The 1,054-nt window shown below is 60.2% G+C and overlaps 1 protein-coding gene across 1 annotated transcript; it reads left to right on the top strand.

The window, feature by feature from the left end:
* On the top strand, nucleotides 1–599 carry TraAM80_10403 (receptor-type adenylate cyclase; the record flags this gene model as incomplete). Its single annotated transcript, XM_029387024.1, has 1 exon — nucleotides 1–599. A coding segment is annotated over one exon (599 nt), but the record flags the coding sequence as incomplete, so codon positions are not given.
* Nucleotides 600–1,054: the final 455 nt, after the last annotated feature.

Here is a 1,054-nt window from a genome sequence, read left to right as displayed (position 1 = left end):
TGCGCGGGGTGCCGGAGCCTGTGGAGATGTACCAGCTGGACGCTGTGCCCGGGCGCACCTTCGCTGCGCTGCGGCTGTACCGAGAGGCGGCGGAGCTTGACGACAATGGCGATGCTACGTCAAGCAGTGACGAGGCCTCTGCGTCCACCGCGATGAGCAGCGTCTCGCACACTATTGTGTCTCTGTTGGCTTTGCTGTTTGGAACCTTTGTGGCTCCGCAGCGGCTGAAGGTTCTGCGTCCTCTCTGCGAGCGGTGGGGGGTCAGTGTGCCGTGCGGGGTCAGAAGGGCGGGCCGTGAGGAGGAGGCGTGCCGCGTGGCGATGGAGCGGCTGGCGGCCAAAATGGGCCGTGTGATGAGGAAAAGTGCCTGCAAGCTTCCGTCTGAGGGCAAGCCGCGCAAAGAAAGTCTGCAGCCCATTTCTGTCTGTCGGAGTGGCGATGCGTTGCACTTATTCAACGCCGCTGTTGAGAGGGGGGGCGGTCTCGGGGGGCGCCTGTCGCACAGTGGCTTGTGGAGAGCGTCTTTGTCTCCAACAGAAGAGGCGTGCTCGGCGACGGATGGCTCGAATGTCACCATCCACGTTCGTCGACCCGAGTAACTGCGCGCTGCGGTATTTATGGAGATGCGAGCGGCGACGGTGCGACCTTCTTTGGGGCGGCCCTCATGCTCCCAGCTGTAAAATAAATTAATTTTTGAAGGGGCTCCCGTGGAGGGGACACGCGCCCAGAGGAGGCCAAAGATATGAGTAGGGAGTGTGTTTGGATGTATTTGTTGTTTCCTGCGGGTACGAACTGCTATGTTTTCTGCGGGGCCGCGTTGGGTGGTGGTGGGTGCAGTTCTGCTGTTCTGCAGCAACTCGCGCCGCTGCTGCCTTCAACGCGGGGGTGTGCGGCAGGGGTGGTCCCCACAAACGGCTGCTTCGCGAGTTTCCAACGAGCCCGGCACTCGTGAAACGCCCTGATGTGGCAATTGTCTTTCTTTTCTGTCTTGTAAATGAACTCCGTTTGAATCATAGCGGGGGCCGAAGCGCTTGTTTCTCTTGCGTTTTCTATT

This window comes from Trypanosoma rangeli (assembly GCF_003719475.1).
Source record: "Trypanosoma rangeli strain AM80 chromosome Unknown Tra_15.4_contig_00944, whole genome shotgun sequence".
Classification (NCBI taxonomy): domain Eukaryota; phylum Euglenozoa; class Kinetoplastea; order Trypanosomatida; family Trypanosomatidae; genus Trypanosoma; species Trypanosoma rangeli.
The sequence above is the reverse complement of the archived record's forward strand: the minus strand, read 5'-3'. Positions and strand labels throughout refer to the sequence as shown.